This window comes from Mesocricetus auratus, unplaced genomic scaffold, assembly GCF_017639785.1.
Source record: "Mesocricetus auratus isolate SY011 unplaced genomic scaffold, BCM_Maur_2.0 Super-Scaffold_100011, whole genome shotgun sequence".
Classification (NCBI taxonomy): domain Eukaryota; kingdom Metazoa; phylum Chordata; class Mammalia; order Rodentia; family Cricetidae; genus Mesocricetus; species Mesocricetus auratus.
Genome location: NW_024429195.1, coordinates 6944811 through 6964231, shown reverse-complemented (window position 1 = coordinate 6964231; position 19421 = coordinate 6944811). Strand labels below are relative to the sequence as shown.

Genomic DNA, 19421 nt, shown 5'->3' with positions numbered 1-19421 from the left:
TGTGGTTGCAGCAAGGCAGCATTCAGATGCAGAAGGGAAGAACATTTGACCTGGCCTCCCTCCCTCCCTCCTTCCCTCCCTCCCTTCCTCTCTCCCTCCCCCTTCCCTCCCTCCCTTCCTCTCTCCCTCCCCCTTCCCTCCCTCCCTTCCTCTCTCCCTCCCTCCTTCCCTCCCTCCTTCCCTCCCTCCCTCCCTCCTTGTCCCCCCTTCCTTCATTCCTTTCCTAGCTGGTTTGCTTGCTTATAATGATTTTCTAGTTTTGACATCACAATAACAAACACCACGCCTTAAACAAACTTTTACCATGAACCCTTTCAAAGATTCAGTGTGTTGTCACTTTAGGACATCAGTTTTATCTCTGTTTTCTGGAATCTGTGACAGCAAATGCGTGGACGATTAGAAATAGCGTCTGTTTTATTAAAATATGTTCCGAATGCCTGTGGAGTTCTCCTTGGCAGGCCGTGTGTCTTACCCTTCAGTGAGTACATCTGTCCATTGCCCGCCGCCTCGTGCTACCTGTGCAAGCAGTTTCCCAGCAGGCAAAACAGCTTTCTGAAACCACCCTCTGCCTCCATTATTGTTTTCCCTGCCAGAATCCTTACCACACAGTCTGTAAGCATAACTGGGGGGGGGAGCAGTGCTTGGTGCTTAAGAAGTCTAAACACACTGATGAAATTAACCATAGCTAAATGTGGCCAGAGCACACCCCCTCCCTGACTGAGAAACAATGTGCTTCTCAGTACATTAAGTCTGCAGCCACACTGGCAGTCCCCGTGTCTTTAGATTTCGCAAAGGGGAACTGAAACCCAGCAAGCCGTATCAGGAGCCCGTTCAAAACGTGAACAAAAAAGCAAATGAAAACAACCCAGAACGAGGCGGTGTAGCTTTCGTCTTGCGTTTTGTAGGCGTAGGTCCCTTCTCTAAAGTTTGCGATTTTCTCCGAGAGGTGGTGGATCTTCACTTCGGAGGCAAACAGTATCATGACGAGACAGCCGCAGGAGCCTGCAGCACGAAGAACAAACAGGACAATTAGAACCTGACTGTAGGGGTCAAAGAGGGCATCGAGGAGCAAACCAAAGACTGTACACCACCGCCAGCCTCATTTGTACTCTTCTCCGAAACAATACTGTTGGAAAACTGCAATCCTGAGCTTGAGTCTCCAACCCCGCGCCCGCCTGCCCGCCCACCCGCCGGGTAGCACTTGGGGTGTGACTGTGAATGAGGAAGACTCTGCAGGGAGGGGGGACACTGGTGGCTTGAATACGGCAGCTGGAATCAAGCTGACCTCACTGCAGCCTGGATTGCTGCTGGACACCTTCAAAGCCCAAGGACAAACCCGACTGCCAAGCAGCCTCTGTGGCTTCAAGAGAACGCATTTCTCTGTACCTCACGGGTGATGATGGGATACGTGTCAGTTACGCAAACCCCTATGAAAAGGCCCGGGGCACCCCATAGGAGGGTACCATGACCCCTCCAACAGTCAACTGGCCACCGCTGGCCAGACAAGTACCGGGGCAAAGGTAGCTGTGGATAAAACGTTGGTGACCAAGAGCGTGTCTGCTCTCTCGACAGTCAGATTCAGGTTCTCAGCCTGGCGGGGGCTGCCCTTAACGGAGTCAGTGTGGGTCGGGTGAGATGAGGGTAGAAGTTTCTGCTTCACTCCCTCACAAAACTGAAACGTGGGCGCAGGGTCTTCTGGTCCAGGTGGCATCCGAAACGGAAGCCACGGGGCAGGGGAGAGCTCTCTGGTTAAAGTACTTACTGTATAAGGGTGAAGACAGGGTTCAGATATGCTCCCCTCCGCCCCACAACCCACATAAATGCAGGGTGGGCATGGTGGTTACCCTGTAATTCCAGCTTAGATGGTAAAGACAGGGCCTCCCCAGAGCAAGCTTGCCAACGAGACTGGTCTTATCCATGAGCCTTGGATTTAAAGGGAGAGGCCCTGCCTCAAGGCATAAGATGGAAGCCAGACCAGAGCTGATTCCCATCATCAGCCTGGAGCCTCCACACACGTGGTCATTCAAAAAAACTGGAAGCCATGGAACTATTACAAAACAAGAAAGGCAAAAATCTGGATTGCACACACTTGAAGCCACCAGGCTATCCCTGGGTTCGAGTCTCTAAATTTCAATGTGTGAAGACATTTTGTCTATTTTGCTTATCTCTCTTCTGTGACTTCTGTCACTTATCACTGACTACAGCCCCACATAAAGGGCGTGGCTACATGCTGTGTGAGCCCTCTGCAGAAGAGGGCCACTCCGTTCTAGCTGGGTTCTAGAAGCTGGCCAGGGGTCATCTGTAGTGGCTTGGTTTTGCTCTTTTGGGTCTTTTGGGGGACCCACCACCCAGCTCCCAGATAAATCACACGTGGAGTCTTTTTCTTATGAGTGCCAGGCCTTAGCTTGGCTTGTTTCTAGGCAGCTTTTCTTGTCTTAAATTAACCCATCTGCTTTTTCCCTCTGGGCTTTTATCTTTCTTCTGTATATCTTACTTTCCTTCTTACTCCATGGTCGGCTGGTGGCCCCTGGCATCCTCCTCCCCTTGATCTCTCTTTGCCCCTCTTCGTCCCCCTTTCTCCTTCTATTTACCCCCTTTGCCCCCCAGCCCCGCCTATCCTTGCTCCGGCCTCACTATTGGACATTCAGTGCTTGATTAGACCAATCAGGTGTCTTAGGCGGGCACAGTAACACAGCTTCACAGAGTCTAAACAAGCACAGCTTAAACAAACTCACAGACCTTAACACAACACTCTACCACAGAGAGGAGGCACTCTTCACCATCCAGCCGCCTCTCCGGAAACTGCTGCCCAGCCTCCCTCACACCAAGAAAAACCTTACAGCGTCCAAAACAATAATGAAGTATCTTAATGCCTCAAATAAGATGATTGTCAATTTAGCATAGGACTCTTTTTATTCTTTGATTTGTTGCTTCAGATACTACGGGACAGCGACATAGTGCTCTCAGTTCCTATTCATTCATTCATTCATTCATTCATTATTTTGTTTTTCAGTTAGACATATTGTAAGCCAGGCTCACGGATAGCAATGAAGATCTGGGCTCGAAAGAAAACATAGACGGTCTCTGCTCTCAAAGACAACACTACGAGTTAGGTAGCATAGCAGCGATGAGAAGCTCATTGCGTGAGTGTCACAGCAGGGAATGCATGGCACCGTTGCTGAGGGCATAGGCAGCATCCTCAGAGGTTATCTACAGGAGAAGTTAGCTCACAAAGGGAGGTAGACTGTGTAGGAGGGACCCAGTGAGTGTGAGCACAGGCCCCCATTCCTTCTCCAAAAGCAGGCCTGGATTGCTGCCCAGAGAGAGATGGATAGCCCATTTCGAGGAAAGGGAGCAGGTATGAGTAGGAAGGGGAAGTCATGTTGCTTTGGGATTTCACAGAGACACATCTGCCATCTGATCATGTGCGAGGCTGAGGCAGGAGGATTTCTGAAAAAGAAAAAGAAAAGCTTAAAAAGGCAGGCAGACAGACGAGAGAGAGAGAGAGAGAGAGAGAGAGAGAGAGAGAGAGAGAGAGAGAGAGAGAGAGATCTTCTACCCAGGGCTGGCCCCATCAAACTGGTGCTCATCAAACAACAACACAAATAGGCGGATGGTATCGTTTTCTTGACACTTCACGTCCGCCCGCCTCAGCCTGGCCACTGAGAAGATTCCTTTGTGAGGTTTGTCAGCCAAACTATTTTTGTATTCCAGGCTTCACACCAGAGCTCTCCCCTTGCAAACCATATTATTCCTTTATTGTTAGATGCTAACAAAAAGGCTGAGATGCTGTTTTCTCTTTATCCTTTATTTGAAAATTATAGAGAAAGTGTCATTGCTGTTACCATAAGAGCTTTCTTTGTCTGAGGAGATAGTGAGTTTCAGACAGGAGAGAAACACTATTTCCCCAGTGTCTGAAGGGAAAATTCAAGCTCAGTTTCCTTTTCGAGTTGTTAAGTATTTTAAAGGGATCCTTGGTGAAAGGGACAGCATTTTAGTGAGCTTGCATTCAGAGCCCTCCAGTCAAGTCACCTGCACATCCCGGGACACAAACAGTAACTCATCACGGAGATCACAAGCAACTGGGACCAGAGTCTGCCATCATTAATAGAGCAGTCTGGGGCTCCCCTCGAGATTCCGGGTCTGACCACAGTCAATGCTGTCATCTTGAAGTTGAGCCCCGACAACCTGCCTGCCACTGCTAAAGGGAAACATCTCGGTGTGAACCGGAGATATGGTTGCTTCTCTTTGTCCGTCTCCGCAAGAGGGACGCGCGACCGAGGATAGCTGTTTACGAGTTATCAACCAAAAGATGCAGATGAAGGCTTTCCATTCGCTGTGTGGCCCAGCTGCTTGGGCTGTGGGAAATAGGTGGACCGAGAGGGGAGAGAGATAGTGAGAACAGGGCTTGTCACGTTACCAAAGCGATTCTTGGTCCCAGCAACGAAGGCCCCCACATCCTGTGCCCTGTTTAGAGGGGCGTGGTTTGCTCCTCTTTTGAAAGCCCCTCCTCCCTGACAGCAGGAGATGCTTGAACTCAATAGAGCATATCCACCTGGAGAACGTGCCCGAGTTATGGGCTGGCAACACTGCGGGACCCTGGAGCTCCTGCCCCCGTAGATCCGAGACCATATCCAGGGCTGCATGGTCATGCGGCCAGGGCTAGTCCTCCCAAGAGCTTGTTGGTGGCTGCTGGTACCCACCGCTGAGCACTGTGAGTGTCTCATGAATAGCCATTTGGTGTGCATGGTGTGCAGCTGAATGACACCCCTCAATATATACTCAAAGCCTTTCCTGAGTGAGCCGAAGGCAAACAGGGAAGAGATGTAGACCATGGTGCTTTTGCCACTTACTCCTGTGTGGAGTTCACAGCAGTCAGGATTTCTAAATTGAAACCGTTCCTAGGTCCTTCTGGAGGGATGATTCTTGGGGCAGAAAAAAATCAGCATATTGTATATAACAGTTTGCTTCACTTTAAACTTAGAATTTTGAACGCATGGCGTATGGTTTGTATGCTCACAAATGTCAGAATTAGGCCTGCATGTCTCTCTCCTCTTTTATCCCAGTGAACATCCAATTCCCTAGCTCAGCTGGAGCTACTGGGACAGATCCCCCACGCGTCTGCCCATCTGATCCTCGCTGCTGTACTCAGGACACAGAACGAACCAGGCTTTAGAAGCCCGCTGAGCCGCACTCACAAGCAGGCACAGGGTCCCCATTTGCAGCCCAGTGTCACAATCCACGACCACAGCCGCTTTTCCCTCCATCTGTCTGATGTCCCCACCATCTGGGTGGCGCTGCTGTTTCGTTCCCCGCCTTTAATGGCTTTGATCACTGGGTTAATTTCTGACTGAATAAGATAGCTGAGTTACAGGGCTGTCACACCATGGATGATCAGACATTAGCAAACATTTGTGATGGGCCAGGCGCTGCACGCTAGCGACTGTCTGGCAGCCACCTGCAAGTGCTGAGTTAGGTGTCTGTCCCCTCAGGTCTGACAACACAGGGAATGTAGGGTTTCTGTTGCTGCGACAAAACACCATGACCAAAAATCAGGTTGGAGACTGTCATTAGAGGGAGTCAGAGCAGGAACGCAAGCAGGGCTGGAACCTGAACACCTGAGCTGATGCAGAGGCCATGGAGGAGTGCTGTTTTTGGCTAGCTCCACCTGCCTTTTTATAAAACACAGGACAGGACCGGCAGCCCAGGAATGGCACCACCCACAATGGGCTGGGCCCTTCCCTATTGATAACTAATTGAGAAAATGCCTGGATCTCATGGAGACATTTCTTCTACTGATGACTCTTGCTTGTATCAAGTTGACATAAAAAACAAAACCAAAACCAAAAAACAACCAGTACAATAGGTCACAGCCAGTAAGAAAGTTGCTTTTGCTGTCCTCCTTGGCCCTGAGCTTAACTACGCTTTTGGGTGGGAACACCTGCCAGGGTGTGTGGGCCTTCAGTGCCCTGCGGGATGAGGTCTTCATGGGGGAAGAAATTCTGAAATTATCCCATTAGCACTAAGCTCATATTTTGCAAGATAATGAATTAGAATGCCAGTTCCTTTGACAGTAACAACCAACATCTTCAGGACGAAAACAATTTCTCAAGTCTCTCTTAGGTGGCAAATGGTAGAGGCAGAACGGCAGTCATTTACTTCTTCAGAATATGGAAAGACGCAAAATAAGCGTCATAGGTGGGATGTCGCTCTCCTGTGACTTCACACAGTCTCACTCATTGAAGGTGAAGTCCCAGTAACGATTTCAGTCCCAGGTCGAAGCTTTCTGAGTCCACACTGCTTCAGAGAGCAGCGGTCACCACCTAGAAAGCGTGTCAAGAGACGAGGAAATGGAGCCGACACCAGGAGTGTAATTGGAGGTTATGTAGCAAGCAATTTGGTTAGGTGGTTCGACAGAACAGAGATACGGGCAAAAGAGCGGATGTCAGCTATGCTAAGCTTCCCCTGTCTTCTGTAACAGGTAGCTAAACCACCCATGCTTCCCCAGAGTTCTGCACATGTCATCGTATAGAGTAGGGCCCAGAACTCGCAATGCTTAATGTAAATAGTGTTTTAAAGAAGAGTGCCGTTGTTGCTGGTAGATACAAAGAGCTGGTTTGTTTCCATTCATTATTACAAATAATGTATAGTTACCGCACTGTTTTGGGCATTAAGGATACATGACCAAACCAACCAAGATTTAAGGCAACTTTCCCTCCCAGGCCCTCGGTACAGGGGAGAGAGGCAATAACAAAGTGAGTGAGTACGCTCTGTAGTTGAGCAGAGAAGGAAATAAAGCAGGCAGGAAGGATAGAAAGGTAGAAGGATAGGAGAGCTTATGAAGACACGTGTCCAGTACATCCTGCAGGAAGGTGGGGAGGGCAGGGAGAGAGGGAGAATATGTGGGAGGAAGGGTGTTTCAGACAGGGCAACCGTGTGTGGAAACGGATCCGGTGTGTTAAACAAAGAGAGGAGGAAGCCAAGAGTGGCGGGAGTCAGCCATAGTCGGCCAAGCATTTCCCGGTGCCCACAGCTGGGGATGCTTTGGGGGCTGAGGTAAGGACCTGGGCTCTTGATGCTCAAGCAAACAGAAAGGAGGACATGCTTTCCCAACAGAACAAGAGTCCCAGAAATTCCGAGAGAAAATAAGATGAATACATCCTTGCCTGTGGCCCTCGCCATTGGTGATCAGAAAGCAAATTCTCCTCACAGGGCTGCCCCTCACTTCTCTCCCGCATTTGAAAACAGGTTTCCACGCCCACTGCCATCATGGGGTCTGCCACCGCTTTCTCTTCCCTTGTTCGGTTCTGTTCTGTTCTGTTCTGTTCTGAGGTCTTCGCAGAACCCAATGGGATATCTTCAGTCCCGGCTTTTCCACAGCTAGACATCCCTGAATCTTTCTCAGAGCCCCCCCCAAAAGTCTCCTCCATGAAGACTGAAATAGAAAGAGGTGAAAATTGTTTTCAGTCTTCCAATTGCAGAGTAATATGTCCTACAAGAATTCCACATCGTAGAGAGGCGAGGGTAGCATTAATTCTGAAACCGTGTGTAATGTAAGAATCCTTCTTTTTTTTTTTTTTGCTGTTCTTTATTTTTCTCATCTTCAAGTTTCACATACAAACATGTTTATTTTCATTCTGTGCTATAGCTGTAACCATAATTAATTGGGCCGGTGTTAGGAGCATGCCTTCTAAAGAAAGACACAAATTGTCTCTGTTTTTCTTGCTTGGGGTAACTCCAGACACATGCCATCCATCCAACTGCAGTAAGCCCAGATCTAGGTGCCACAAAGGCCTGAGGAGTGCCATGCCAACCGCAGAGAGTGTCCCTACACCATCAGGGGTTCCTGCCGAAGGTCCCTGGCAAGTCTCCCGCACCCCAGTCTGGCCAAGGCTCTCTCCACTCTCACTTGAGCAGCCCTGAGAATCAAGTACGGGTGAATGCAATGTGCTCAAATATCTATGTGCCTACGTGGGAGCCTGGGGTCCGTCACCTCCTCTGTGGCTCCTTCTTTCTCTCCACCTGGAGCTTGGAAACAACTTCCCATCCTCCCCGGCCCCCCACCCCGTATTAGCAGTCTTTCTCCATTATTTACCCCCAGCTTCTCTCACAGGAGGCCACCTCTATTAGAAGCTCTCTGGTGACTGCTGTCTTGAAACATTCTTCTCCTCGAAGCCTTTGAGCACCACAACTTCCCAGGTTCCCTCCTCTCTGCATTCCTTTGCTAGACCCTTCCTCCTCAACCCCCAAAGCCACTCACCATGCTCTTCAGGGGCTAGCCCTGACCAATTGTTTCCTCAGCACATCCTCCCCGCGAGCGACCCCACCCAGTTTCATTCTACACACTTTCTGTACCCCGGCGACACTTAAACTTAAGTCTTCCATCTAGACCTGTTCTCTGAACTCTAGATTCATACATCCGCTGTCTCCATAACACCTGTGCTTGGATGTCTCAGAGCATCGCAGAACTGACACACCCCAAATGGAACATTTGATTTCTAGAACTAAGTGCCTTGCTCTAAACTGTAACTCTCAGACCCCCCTTTGCCTGTCTACCTTACTGAAGGCCACTGCCAATTATTTCATTGTCTAAGCTACCTGCAAAGTGTTTTGGATCTGCTTTCAGAATTTCTTTTTTTTTTTTAACTCTATCCATCTCCAAGGCAGTAGCATTTTTTTTCAGTCAGGCATTTCTTAAAGAAGTAAATCTATCAGATACCTTAACATTTTCAAAAGCTCGCTGCAATTAAAATCCACTCTAAAATGCTTAACAGAGATTTTTAGCTCCAGTATTAACTACATCATGTGATCTCTCAGGCTCCAATTAAACGTTTTAATTAAAGAACGTGCATTTCTCGCCATCTATCCCTCTGGCTGTGTGAGCTCGCTTTCTGTTCTTCTGCAGAGCTCTCCTTCCCCAGGGGAGGTGGGGGGTGGTCTCGTGTGCTCTTCCCCTGTTGCTTGGGATGCTATCCCAGGGTTCTTAGCAATGCAGCCGCTGGGAGTGGCCCCTTCTCAAAACTTAAAGCCTACCCCTACCCTCATTGTCAGTAACCTGTTTACCACCCTTAGGAGAATGGCCCTGCGGAGTGATTTAGTTATTTGCACACACCTTTGCTTGCCTTTCCCAGCAGACTGCAGGCTCCCCAAAATGAAGACCTCACTGTGGAGTCACCAGCGAGCGCCCTTTACGAGTACTCTGCCTGCGGAGTAAACTAAGTGAGTGCACCTGTGGCACACACGGGCTGCAAATTAAAATCACTTTATTTGAGAAAGCTAAGCCCAAATCCAAACCAGTGCCCAAGCCCCGACCCCATAGCCTCCAGCTTAATTGGCATGGCAGGGAGCCGGCTTCAGGGGTTTTAGAAAAGCTCCTCAGGGGATTCTCCTGACTTGGGTGGGGCCGAATGGACTATGGGGCCCATTAAGTTATTACCTAAATCTTACAATGGGGAAAAAGGCTTCTTAAAAGTAGTTTGTAAATGACTAGAGGAGAAAGAAAATTCAACTGATTTGCAGCAATGATAGTGGCCAGGAATGTCACACAGAGATGGCACTCAAATCACCCTGGAATTTCCAAGGAGTGGAAAGCGGTATGAGGGGTCTTGGGCGGTGAGCATCAGTGGGCTGCTGTGGTGGCGGCAGCCATGGATACGGTTTTTCCCTTTCTGTCTTCTTGGTTCTGAAGAACTGACAAACTCCAGACAGAGAACTGGAAGGAAACATTCTCTCTCTCTCTCTCTCTCTCTCTCTCTCTCTCTCTCTCTCTCTCTCTCTCTCTCTCTCTCTCTCTCTCTGTCTCTCTCTCTCTGTCTGTCTCTCTGTCTCTCTCTCTCTCCTCCCCTCTCCTCTGCTCTCCCTTCCCTCTCTCTCCCTTCCTCATGGCTCTGGACACAAATTGTGGGTCCCCACCTAGCTAGGACATCTGAAAGATGGCCCCATCGTGACTTCAGTGTGGAGAGGAAAGCTGGAGTGAGCGAGGAGGAGAGAGGAAAAGAGGCGGTCCAGGAAGCGCTGGCAGTGTCTGTAAGCACAGACTCCCGAGCTGTGCACAATGGTGAGGAAAAAGGGAAGACCCCAGTGAAGGCAGAAGCCCTGGGGTGTCTCCTAAGGGAGTGTGACTCACCTAAAATCAGTGACCCACAAATGCAGTCGCGGTCTGTGAATATTCATGTTGACTCCCGTATACAGGGTTTGTGATAATAATAATAATAATGATGATGATAAACCAACTCCAAAACCTTACCTTGACACACCAGGGTTTAGAACTGGGGTCTGAATGACTACTACAAATGTAGTTAAACATTTCCCCAACTCTAGGGACTCCTGCGTTCCCCGTATGGATTTAAAGGGAATGAGGTGGCCTATGCTTCAAGGGTGACCTATTTACCCCCAAAGGCCGCCACTTGCCAGTCTGTCTGACCTTCCCTGCGAACGCATGGGCTTTGCAAGGAATTGCTCAGGACACACTCCTGCCTTCTCCCCACCCCCTCTCCCCTCCTTAATTCACCACTCTTTGTCAAATACTGCCTTTGCAAGTAAGGGGTAGCATGAGCCGGGCGCTGATTGTCGTGGTGTGTGTTATTCATGTGTCCAGGTTCTCCTTTGCATCACAGGTGCCTGGAGGCCAGGAGAAGATCTGGGACTTGGATTAAACCCTGCATTCTTGGAGTCATCCTGCTTTCCAGACACTGCTAGTGAGGCTGTCAGTCAGAACTGCCGGTTTGTCTCCAAATGGGCCACCCTTCTGAATGTCACCCAGAGACAGTAGCACTGGGTGCCCCGGGTCTGTTAGGAAGATTCAGCGTCTTCCCGGCAATCAGCTGTCCTGCCCTCTGCTTTGCGAGGCTGGGTCAAGATCTCCAAACTAGTTTTGCCTCGTCAGCTTTTTTAGTTAACCCCTGCTCACAATAGGGAAAGCCTGCTCTTTCCACTGCCGCCACGGGAGCAGCATCCCCCCCCCCCCCCCCATACCCTTGGCAGCAGTTGGGACTTTCGACATCATCATTCCACATTTCCAGAAACCTCGGCTGTGTTCCAAAGGGAGGCAGTGGCAGCCCCTCCAGGTCTGAGACCCAGTGCTCTAAGGAGTCTTTCTAGTTCAGGTGAGTTAAAAAAAAAAGTCTTCAGTGCCTCCCCCAACCCCAGGAACGGTAGGCGCGTCCAGAAATTACCCTCTGAGCGGCCTCAGTGAATTCCCTCTAGCTCCCTGGCTCCCAGCCTGTGTGGGTCAAGACCCCTTGGGGTGGGGGGGCGTCAAACAATCCTTTCATAGGGGTCACCCAAGACCATTAGAAAACACGGATATTTATACTATGATTCATAATGGCAGCAAAAATCAGAGTTATGAAGTAGCAACGAAAATAATTTTATGGTGGGGGCGGGCGGAGAGGGGGTTCCGCCGCAGCAAGAGAACCATACTAAAGGGCCGAAGTACGGGAAGGCAGGACCGCCGCTCTAGCTGCACCTTGGGCTTGCCGCAGAGGGCTTCACCTGCAGGGCAGACCGGATGTGGGTCCACCCCGGCAGCTCCCATGCAGCCACCCTGGGGCTGTGGTCTCAGAGTTTGCTCTGCTGATGGAGCTCCCAGGTGATGTGGGTGCTGTCCACCTGGGGATCCCACCTGAGCCACTGCCCTGCTCTAAGTCTAGAGGGCTCAGAGGTGAAGGGCCCTGGCTGCCCTTCCAGCCGTCCTGAGTTCAATTCCCAGTCACCGCACGGTGGCGGCTCGCAACCGTCTGTAGTGAGATCTGACGCCTCTTCTGGCCTGCAGGTGTTCCCGCAGATAGAGCACTCACACACATGAAATACATCTTGAAAAAAAAATTAAATCTCTGTTGAGATCATTCGTAGATTGTCTACTTCCTGGCTGCTCACAGACCCAACTTGTAGTCTACCAGTGTGGCTTGGGATGCTTAGCGGGTGACATGATCCCCAAATGTTTAACCCGTGGCCTTCCCGGGAGACTGAGGTGCTGTCTCCGCTTGCACATCCCACCTTGAGCTGTACCTTTGTCACCCAGGTCCAAAGCTAGTCCTTCGCCACACTCCTGCCTGCTGCTCTCTGGTACAGGTCCTCCTGCCTCTATGGGCTGCACTGTCAACTTTATCCCAGCAGGGTTCTTATTACTCCCACCTGCGGCATGTAGGCGATCCAGCTAACATCAGCCTTCCAGGCTTGCTTTCCAAAGTCAACAAATGCTTGTGAATTTGTGTTTTTTTTAAAAATATGTACAGAAAACTTCATGCTGGCTGCTTTTGCCAGAGATTAATGAGAACTCACTCCTTGGGCTGCCCTCAAAGAGTACCCATTACTGTAATAAAGTTGTGTTATATATGTATAAGACATGTGGAGGAAGTATTAGCAGAATCCCTACTGGGCAGTGATCCTTTTCGTTGGGTGGATATCTTGGTTAGTAAGGTATGAATGGGGACCACCTTAAGTGTGTGTGTGTGTGTGTGTGTGTGTGTGTGTGTGTGTGTGTGTGTGTGTGTGTGTATACTGTCTTCTGAAACCCACTAGCCCCTGTTGACTACAGGGCTGTTTTCCAGGCAGTCACCTGTACAAGTCCTCGCTGGAGTTGGCTTGTATGGGAGAAGAGAGTAGTGTTAAGAGGAATGAGTCTGTGCTGGCTGTCTCAGAGCTGGCTGCTAAGGGCAACTTCAAAGGAGAAAGAAATTGTCCAACAGGGGCCTTCATTAGATTTTTGGCTGTCATGAGCTGTAATGGCCCAGAAACCAGAAATCATCAATAGAACATAATAGGATGTTGAACTGATCTGTAAGTTTAGAATGGTGTAAAATCAGGGACTTCCTATGGAAAGATAGTCACATATGAATTATGTAAATAGATTTCATTTTCTGTCTTTTTTTCCTCCTTCAAAAAAATAAGTTATAGGCACCTTGTGGCACTGACTAGATTTTACATCTTTTTCATTAACCCAGTGATAAAGTGAAATGTGTTTACCAAAATACCAACATTAGTCTCCATGAAGCACTGACAACCCTGAATACAGTTATTCATCTGTGATGAAAATTTCTTATTTTTCTTATTACAAATAAATAAATGCACACTAGTGGACATTTAGAAATATTGATCACCAGGCCAGGCAGTGGGGGGCGCACACCTTTAATCCCAGTACTCGGGAGGCAGAGGCAGGCAGATCTCACTGAGTTTAAGGCCAGCCTGGTCTACAAATCAAGTTCTAGGACAGCCAGGATTGTTACACAGAGAAACCCTATCTTGAAAAACAAAACAACGAAACAAAAAAGAAAGAAAAGAAATATTGATAACCATGAGCAAAAATAAGACCATCCATAGTTTCAATCCACAGAGATAACTACAGCTAACAAAGTCTCCCCACACATCTCCACAGAGATAACTACAGCTAACAAAGTCTCCCCACACATCTCCACAGAGATGACTACAGCTAACAAAGTCTCCCCACACATCTCCACAGAGATGACTACAGCTAACAAAGTCTCCCCACACATCTCCACAGAGATGACTACAGCTAACAAAGTCTCCCCACACATCTCCACAGAGATGACTACAGCTAACAAAGTCTCCCCACACATCTCCACAGAGATGACTACAGCTAACAAAGTCTCCCCACACATCTCCACAGAGATGACTACAGCTAACAAAGTCTCCCCACACATCTCCACAGAGATGACTACAGCTAACAAAGTCTCCCCACACATCTCCCACACATAAACATAACCCCTATTGGTGTGCAAGTGAGAAAGAGTATATATCTAAATAAGCAATTCCATCAACATATTATGTGTATATTTTCTGTATTCATGGTCCAACAGGTTCATAGTATTTGTAAAATCTTACTGCTGTTTTAATTTTGATACAAACAGCTTCAAAATTATAATGTGAAGACTATATACATCCATATAGACTACTGTAATGTACACAATGAATTCCATATTGTTAGATAGTTATAGTATTTCTCTATTAATTGATGTCATGTATAATACTACAGGAGTATCACTGAATGCATGACATAACTACATTTAGGCAGAGCGTCTTTTGACATGTTGAAAGGCGTTTTGTCTTTGCGGGTAGAATTTTATACTTGCCTGAAATGAAGCTCACGAGATACAGCCCTAAAGGGCCATGTATAGCTTCAAAGGGCTTGCCAAAAGCATTGTACATGAAGAAGGCTGTCCCCACCATGGTTAAGACGACAAGAATCATGGAGAATAGAATGATGTTGACATGGATGCTCACGGGGATGGCTTGGAGCAAATCTGGGAAGACTGAGGATAAACCAAGGATTAGAAGAGTTTTATGATCAGTATTCTGCAGGTGTAGCTTAACATTTAAATCTCCATTCTTTTACACGCTCTCAAAAAATCACTAAAAATCATTTTGATGAATACATTTTTATCCTCACCGTTTTTACAAGAGATTTACACAAAGATTTAAGGATGGGATCATTTCATAGGATTCACCAGTAAAATATGGCACTTGGGGAGTACAGGAAATTCTTCAGTCCTTGATTATATTCAGGTGCTAGATTAATAACTCAAAACTGTACATGTTGATGACCCAAGCTTCAATGACAGTTCTCAACACTTTTAAAACATCTATCTAACCAGGTGGTGGTGGTTGGTGGCGCACACCTTTAGTCCCAGCACTCAGGAGGCAGAGGCAGGCGGATCTCTGTGAGTTCAAGGCCAGTCTGGTCTACAGTGTGAGTTCCAGGACAGCAAGAGCTGTTACACAGAGAAATCCTGTCTCAAAAAACCAAAAAAAGTCTATCTAAATTTTATAATAATATTTAAAATTTGGATGCACCTGGGAGATTTCAATTATCAGGAGGTTTTTATACCACTTTTGTTTGTTATAACATAAAAAGTGGTTCCTAGGCCACAACAATAGTCGAGAATTGGGAATTTTCAATCAGCTTCAATATTTTGATGTAGCACAAAGCCGTGGGAAGATTATTTCTGGTGCGACAAGAAATGTTTTTTTTTTCATTTAGTAAACACGACGAATCTATTTCTAGATCTTGCATTCAGGGCAAGTTATTCTTGTCTGCTCAGGGATGAAAAACCTTACGGATGTCAGCTACGGCGTTGCATCGGCACCCTGGCCTCCTACAAATCTGGGCAGCAAAGGGAAGCGCAGCCCAGACATCTAGCCAGCACCTAACTTACTTACTGAGCACCTACTATGCGTCTGTCACCCATCGCTCTGGGGGCTGGAGCCATAAAACAAGACAAAGACCTAGATGTCTCCCACGGGGCTTAGAACCTGAGTTTGCAGACGACTGGAAAGGGAGCAAGAACTTTCGATTGCTTGTTTCCAAGGTGTTCCCTAAGGTTTCGCCCTTCACATAGGTATCAGCATCACTTCCCCTTTAAGAGGTAGCGTTGTTTCCTCTGCGCCCTTCAAGAGTAACTACATCATGTAGCTTAGCTGTCCTTTACTGTCCTATGATGAAAGACTGCATCTGCTACGTCCAAAACAATTAGTCCTGACCTGCGTGTTAGTCAGGGTGTAGGGAAAGGGAGCCCCTTGTGCACTTCTCTCGGGAGTAAAAAAAAGATGAAGAATGATGTAGAAAGACATCCTTGAGCCTGGGAAATATCTATAAAGCACTGAAACGGCCACACCCTTTAGCTCAACACCGCTCCTTATTTACAGGAGCCTCTCTCAGGCCTATTCAGGCATGTGGGTCCGGTGAAGTATGAGAAGTGTAGTCGCTGCTGAATCTTTGGTGACAGCAAAAGCTTTGGAAGAGTTTGTGTGTCTAACAATAGTGCACCCAATCTCATACAATGGAATTGCACAGAGATCAGAGCAATTCTATAGGAACAGATGTGGAATTATCATCAAAATGTGATGTTAGAGGGAAAGAAACAAACCACATAGAGAGAAACGGGCATTGTCCTGCCTCGGGGGAGAGGGGCGGGGGCAGGAGCGCAGACGGCTGTGTTTATCATGATTGTTTAAGTACTATGCTCTCCTGATTGAATTCTCTAGACAGCTGAGATAGGTATATCATTAAAAACTGAGGCACAATGGGCTGGGGGACACCTCAGTGAGTAAGAACATTTGCTCTGTAAACATGAGGGCCTGAGTTCAAGTCCCCAGAGCCCATGTAAAGAGCAGGGCATAGATGCACATACTAAGCATTGAAAGTCCACGTCACAGTCACTATGCACCTGGAGCCACGCCCAAATGGGTGTGGTCACTAACACAAATACACTGGCAAGGCTAGATGCCACTACACTGGCCAGCCAACCTAGTAAAAATGGTGAGCCTCCCCTCAGAGAAGGAGAGCCCGCATTTTCTTAACCTCTTTCTTTGTTTCTTTCTTTGTTTCCTTCTTTCTTTCCTACATTTATTCTAACAGGGTCTCACTATGTATTCTTAGCTCGTCTGGAACTGGGCCTGGAAATCACTCTGTAGATCAGGATGTCCTCAAACTCACAGCGATCCACCTGCTTTTGGCTCTCGAGTGCTAGGATTGAAGGCCTCTACCACCATGCCAGCAGAGACCCCATCTTAACGGAACAGATGCCAGGGAAGTGAGGATGAAGGCAGTCAGCATCCTTCTCTGGCTTCAGCATCTGCACAGATACTCACACCCATAAAAGCGCCTGTATACACACAAATATACACATGATACACATACAGATACACCTGTATACACACATCCATACACACGATACACACACACAGATACACACACAGAGATACCTGTATGCACACACAGACACACATGATACACGCACAGGATACACACACAGATACACCTGTATGCACACACAGATACACAGACACACACGATACACGCACACACACATGATACACACACAGATACACCTGTATACAAACACAGACACACACACATGAGACACACACAGAGATACACCTGTATACACACACAGAGATACAACTGCGCACACACACACATGAAACACACAGATACACCTGTATACACACACACACCCAGATACACCTGTATACATACACAGAGATACACCTACAACACACACATACACACGGCACTGAGTCTATGAAATGCCCAGGATTTGTAATTAGTGTGCTGGCTATGTGTGTGTTCAGTTCAAACTGACCTCATGTCAGCAACACAGTGGTCCAATCTGCCCTCCTCCCTGGGACATGGACATGTCAGACTTCCAGGGGAAAAGCTGGTCTTCTGCTACCACAACCTACCCTCTGGGGATTCTAATTGTGGAGACAATTCAAGCAACCCACCCTGCTATTCCCACACTTGCTTCAACCAGCTCTTGACTTGTTTCTTTGTTTTTTAACCAGCGGTTATTAAAAGCCAGCTCCTATCCACCTCTCTGGAAGCCTCATTGTGTGGCTAGGGTAGGTGTGTTAATCCTCTTCAAAACTGTAACAGCTGGGTCCGAGAGCCAGACCAGAGCCACGACAGGTTTCTAATGGCCCCTGCCAGTTTACTGGAGGTGGCTGGAGCTAGCAAACAGCTCTCAGGTAGAACCACAGCTCAGGGGCAACCAATCAACAGGCACCCCCTTGACCCTCTGCTGGCTCAGAAGATGACCACAGCCCCCTGTTAACTACAGATGGCTTTCCCTACCCTGCCGCTGAAAAATCCCTAACCACTAGGCATCCCACCAATCAGCCCCCACCAATCAGCCGGAAGACTAATCTTTCCTCCACCAATCAGCCCCTCCCATTAATCTCCCCTCCCTGGAGTACCCCTCACTCCGATTAGAAGGAGCTTTTGACCTTTGAGTAGTCACCACACCACGTGCTACCCCAACATGTTGGAATGAAGTGTTCTTGTTTATTACACACATGTTGTTGGTCTTTTGGGGGGGTGGGCGGGGCTTCTCTCAGACCCTATCAACAACTGACTTGGAACAAACACAGACAGAAGGCTTCACTGGAAATACACTACCACGAAGAGCACTCGGATTCTTGGGAAGGGTTTTAAGATTCCCATCCTGTGAGAAAACGGGAACGAAACCAGGACACGGCCACTCCAAGGTGTGGTTGGGGAGGAGACTACAGCCAGACAACTAGAAGAGTCCAGAGCATGGAGGAAAAGTACCAGAGTGACCACAACCAGTGGTATGAACTGAGCCATGACAGGAGGGGGCCAGGGAGAGTGAGAGAGGAGGAGAGTTGAGCAGGGGGAGAGAGAGAGAGAGAGGAGGAGAGTTGAGCAGGGGGAGAGAGAGAGAGAGGATGAGAGTTGAGCAGGAGAGGACAGAGAACTAAGAGAGAATACCGTGTACTTGGTTGGGTTATATAGGGATCAGAAACCGGAGGAAGGGAAGGGAAACCCATAGGTTGGAGAGTTTGGGGTAGGGGACCCAGTTAGAAGAGCTCACAGGAGCCACAGTCACTGAGTAAGCCTGGAGGACAAGCAGACACTTTGGTATGCTAACAGACAATTGGCCACTTGAGTTTCTTTTGGATCTGCAAATAAACCACCCAGCGGGGTGCAAAGGCTTACATTTTATGAGGTTTCCTATGCTTTGATAATAATAGTCCACCCTCCACGCACCCTACTCATGATTACCAAAGGTTTCCACAAAGTAATTCATGAGTGTTAAGAATAAAAGCCAACAATCACATTGCATTTGCTATACTATCAGATGGTGCATACACTTCACTCTTTTTGTGTTTTGTTTAATTGTGTGTGTGTGTGTGTGTGTGTGTGTGTGTGTGTGTGTGTGTGTGTGTGTAAACCAGAGAACAGTTTTTTGAAAGTTGGCTCTAGCTGCCTGTTTTAGCACTTAACTCCCATCCACTTGGTAACAGCTAACTGAGAGGTTTCTGGAGGCCTGGATGTCTTGTTGGGTTAAGGATAGCTCTTCCTCCATATAGCTAAATATTTGAATATTTTGCTCTATGGTAATATTAACCCTGAAAGAACAGAAGACCACAGGAGACTGTGTGTTTATTTGTTACTCATGCGGCTCTGGAACCAGGCTGGCTGGAAGGCTGCACTCTACATATGGTGTCAGCATGTAGGATCGAATTTCCACGTAGAATGACAAAAGCTTAAAAGGGATTTTAGAAACAAAAGAATGGAGAGAAGCACAGCTTCTTGGTAGCAGCATTTTCTTAGGTTGGTTCTGTTTTGCTAGCAACAAGCAGAGACTCACTCGGCTTGATTAAGGGAATCTTCCTGACTCAGCATAAGCAAAACAAACAAAAACCCAGCAAGGTTCTTTTAAGAGACTCTGCTAATGATTGAAAGATATGTTCTGTTATATATAATTTGAGTATGTTAACGTTAAAACCTTTCTTTTATTTAGACAGAAAAGAGGAGATGATGGGGAAGTCCTGTGTATATGTCAATAAAGCACTGTTGGCCAATAGGGAAACAAGATAGGTAGGACTAGGAGTTGAGGAGGATTCTGGGAAGGAGAAACACAGGGAGTCACAATGTA

The 19421-nt window shown here is 47.7% G+C and overlaps 1 protein-coding gene across 3 annotated transcripts in view; it reads right to left on the bottom strand.

Annotated features, from left to right (window-relative positions):
* Positions 1-396: 396 nt before the first annotated feature.
* The window catches only part of Clrn1 (clarin 1), a 36092-nt gene continuing 17067 nt past the window's right edge, over positions 397-19421 (bottom strand). For 2 of the 3 annotated variants that reach the window (XM_040754391.1, XM_040754393.1), the window contains exons 2-3: positions 14091-14270; positions 397-1002 (exon numbers count right to left, since the gene is read on the bottom strand). In XM_040754391.1, the coding sequence (XP_040610325.1) occupies positions 737-1002; positions 14091-14270 (446 nt within the window). In that variant the 3' untranslated portion in view covers positions 397-736. The remainder of the gene's footprint in view (positions 1003-14090; positions 14271-19421) is intronic. The other variant, XM_040754392.1, reaches the window with a different exon arrangement.